This window comes from Ostrinia furnacalis, unplaced genomic scaffold (genome assembly GCF_004193835.3).
Source record: "Ostrinia furnacalis isolate ACB-3 unplaced genomic scaffold, ASM419383v2 OfSCF3337, whole genome shotgun sequence".
NCBI lineage: Eukaryota > Metazoa > Arthropoda > Insecta > Lepidoptera > Crambidae > Ostrinia > Ostrinia furnacalis.
In genome coordinates this window covers 2,418-6,059 of record NW_021133576.1, presented here as the reverse complement: position 1 = coordinate 6,059, position 3,642 = coordinate 2,418, and the positions used below count along the sequence as shown (strand labels likewise).

At 50.3% G+C, this 3,642-nt stretch overlaps 1 protein-coding gene across 1 annotated transcript; it reads left to right on the top strand.

The window, feature by feature from the left end:
- Positions 1-72: 72 nt before the first annotated feature.
- LOC114357728 (uncharacterized) lies at positions 73-1,269 on the top strand (the record flags this gene model as incomplete). The annotated part of the gene is made up of 2 exons (XM_028311477.1): positions 73-283; positions 691-1,269. Coding segments are annotated over 2 exons (424 nt in total), but the record flags the coding sequence as incomplete, so codon positions are not given.
- Positions 1,270-3,642: the final 2,373 nt, after the last annotated feature.

Sequence of the window (3,642 nt, the reverse complement as noted above, 5' to 3'; positions counted from 1 at the left end):
TTAACTGTCGGTAGTCTGCGCCTAGGTTAACTGCTCATTGGCTCAACATAAAGCCATGTATATTTTCCATAGGTTAGAAGCAGACGAGTCTCTGTCCCTCGAGAGCCACCTCGCGGCGTTGATTCGCCTCAAGCCGCGCGCGGCGGCCGCCTTGATGCCGGACAGTCTACTGGACTCCGTGGCGGACAAACTGGAGCCTGCTTGCGAACGGACGCTGGAGTTCGGAGAGTGTTTATTGGAGACTGGCCGGTTAAAGGGCGATGCTGCCGCTGCTCACTTAAAAGTAAGCTGCCATTTTCCTCACCTGAACTGATCACCCTGGTAACCAAACATAAAAGTTAAGAGTTATAAGCCGATGAAAGGACGAATCTTTATTATTTATATACTAAGTTGGTCCTAAAGACAGCTGCTACTGGAATTAGGAATGACCAATTAACTTTTGTCTTCGACCAATTTTGCTTGACCAATATTTTTGTAATGTCTATTACTTAGGTTTTCAGGCGAATGTTCTCGCTGGAAACTGGCGAGCACTGTAAAAGGTAGACGCTGTAGGAGGACTATCATGCACTCACTGGGATGACGCCACTAGTCCTAGTAACGTCCTGTCACTTGCTAGTGGCGCCAACTAGTGACAGCATATACGATAGCCCTCATTGACTGTGCCTTACCTGCTGAATCGTCCTCCTTCAGGCGCTGTGTGTTCTCCGGCCGGACGACGTGAGCGATTTCCTCCAACGGAACCCGGGCGTCGTGCGGCCCGAGGATGCTCTCAACATCGTGCGAGCGGCTAAACTGGGCGCAGCCGAGGCGCTGTGCTTGGAGGCCGCCGGCGACCCCGCCGCCGCGCTCGAGGCCATGCTGCGAGGCCTCGCCAGTGCCGACCCGGACGCTGCGGCGCGGTAGGTAATGTTTGTGCTTGTGATTATACAATACTGTGAGGGTTGCTTTGTCTAACTGGGCGCGGCCGAGGCGCTGTGCTTGGAGGCCGCCGGAGACCCCGCCGCCGCGCTCGAAGCCATGCTGCGAGGCCTCGCCAGCGCCGATCCGGACGCTGCGGCGCGGTAGGTAATGTTTGTGCTTGTGATTATACAATACAGACAATACCGACCCGGACGCTGCGGCGCGGTAGGTAATGTTTGTGCTTGTGATTATACAATACTGTGAGGGTTGCTTTATTAAGCTGGGCGCGGCCGAGGCGCTGTGCTTGGAAGCGGCCGGCGACCCCGCCGCCGCGCTCGAGGCCATGCTGCGAGGCCTCGCCAGCGCCAATCCGGACGCTGCGGCGCGGTAGGTAATGTTTATGCTTGTGATTATACAATACTGTGAGGGTTGCTTTGTCTAACTGGGCGCGGCCGAGGCGCTGTGCTTGGAGGCCGCCGGCGACCCGGCCGCCGCGCTCGAGGCTATGCTGCGAGGCCTCGCCAGCGCCGACTCGGACGCTGCGGCGCGGTAGGTAAGTAATGATTGTGATTATACAATACTTTGAGGGTTGCTTTGCTAAACTGGGCGTGGCCGAGGCGCTGTGCTTGGAAGCGGCCAGTGACCCCGCCGCCGCGCTCGAGGCCATGCTGCGAGGCCTCGCCGGCGCCGACCCGGACGCTGCGGCGCGGTAGGTAATGTTTGTGCTTGTGATTATACAACACTCTGAGGGTTGCTTTACTAAGCTGGGCGCGGCCGAGGCGCTGTGCTTGGAAGCGGCCGGTGACCCCGCCGCCGCGCTCGAGGCCATGCTGCGAGGCCTCGCCGGCGCCGACCCGGACGCTGCGGCGCGGTAGGTAATGTTTGTGCTTGTGATTATACAACATACATACGCTTTTACCACAGTAAATATATGAGCTAAAGCAGTACGGAAACTAAGCCCTTTCGTCGAGTTAAATACCTACACTTCAACTGAGTGTTAGGGTTGTCACTCTTAATCTTTATATATTTAATAAGGTTTTTACTTACTTATTTATTAAAACGTTTATTTGGGTTATTTAATTATCAAATACGTAATTTAATAAATTATTTGACTAAGTAGTTAAAAAATATTAAATTAGGTACAATTCATCACTTAGTACAAAAGCGCACTAAGCAAATTACTTTATCAAATAGAACACACAAATTGTTAAGAAGCGTAATTACGTAATTTAAAAATAACTATTACAAAATCAGATGTAAGCATTTTATTTAAAAAGTAATATTCAATAATTTTTACCATTCAGAATTATTAGGAAAGTTTAAAAAATTAAAGTTCTGGTTTTGTAGATGCCGAGTTAAAGTAGCCGTAAACTACGCAATACTCTCGTGGCATGTTTTTAAAAATACAGCGGACAGTGGATGCAATAAAATTAGTATTAAAAACGCAACGCGCGCGACACCCGCGACGGATGGACTGCGAGGTTCGCTTAGAGCTCGTGTAAAGCGTGCGTCTGTGTGCGTGAGTCTGATTTCGAGCGTTTGTATGAAGCTTCCGTACTGTTTGATTTATCTACTGTGCTTTTACTCTGAGAGTCGAGGCTTTGTTCACACGCGTGATAACCGCGCGGTTTCTGGTGGTTCTCATTGGCGATGGCAAGGCACGGTGGTAACCATGCGGTTATTGCTGTCTGTTTCTGGACTCAATGCGACTAACCAGACTATAGCTGATAGTTACAAATTAAGCCGGGTCTCCAGCGCGTGTTTTGCAATTTTGTTGAATGTTGACATGTTTTTGTTGATTGTGTAGGGCAAAATGTGCGCTGGAGATCCGGCTTTACATACACAAATGCATACGATGACGGGCATGACCTAACCCTTATGTTAGTATTCTCCGCGAAAAAGGTTTGATCAGTTTATGCAAACACAAGGATATGTTATGTATTTACACAAAATAACCTTCAATCTTTGTGCATTTTCTTTACAAACATCCTGACACGTGTCTGTGTTTGATCAGCATTTATATTAGCCAACCTCTTAACAAACACTAAGGCACCACCTAACTTTGACCGTAACTATAACGATGTACAGCAGGGNGTTTATTTCTACAATGGACCCCCTTGATCTTCATGTTGATCTTCTGAGAGTTGCTTTTCACCATTCCGTTCCCCCCGACCATCTCGATGGTGATGGCTTCCGGCTTCCCTTGCGCCCCAATCTTCTTCGCCACTGATGAGTCCAGCAGCGTGACGGTGGACCCTTCGTCCAGGAGCGCGAGCACTTTTGCTGTCCCTTTGGGCCCGTAGAGGTTTACCGGCGTCATTTTGAGGTAGGTTCTGCAGCTAGTGGCGTGCACCGACGACACAACTCCTTTGACGGGCTTCTCTTGAGTCTTCGTTGCTGCGGACTTCTCCGAGTGAAGACTGGTGTGATGCCACCTCGTGCACTTCTTGCATGGTTGTGCCCGGCATGTGTTCCTTGAGTGCTTGAAGCGCAAGCATTTGAAACACATTCTTGCCTTCTTTGCCATTTCCCATTTTTCATCCACACTGGATTCCCTGTACCTCTTGCACTCGTACAGCCAGTGATCTTCTCGGCATTCTGGGCACTTCTTCTCGTCGGTCTTCTGATCTTCGTAGTATCCCTCCGCTTGTGGGACGTGGTGGACCGGCCTCTTGAACGTGTTCTTCTTCTGGTCCCAGGACACTTCTGGGGGAGCGTAGTCGCTGTTCATATCTGCTTCAA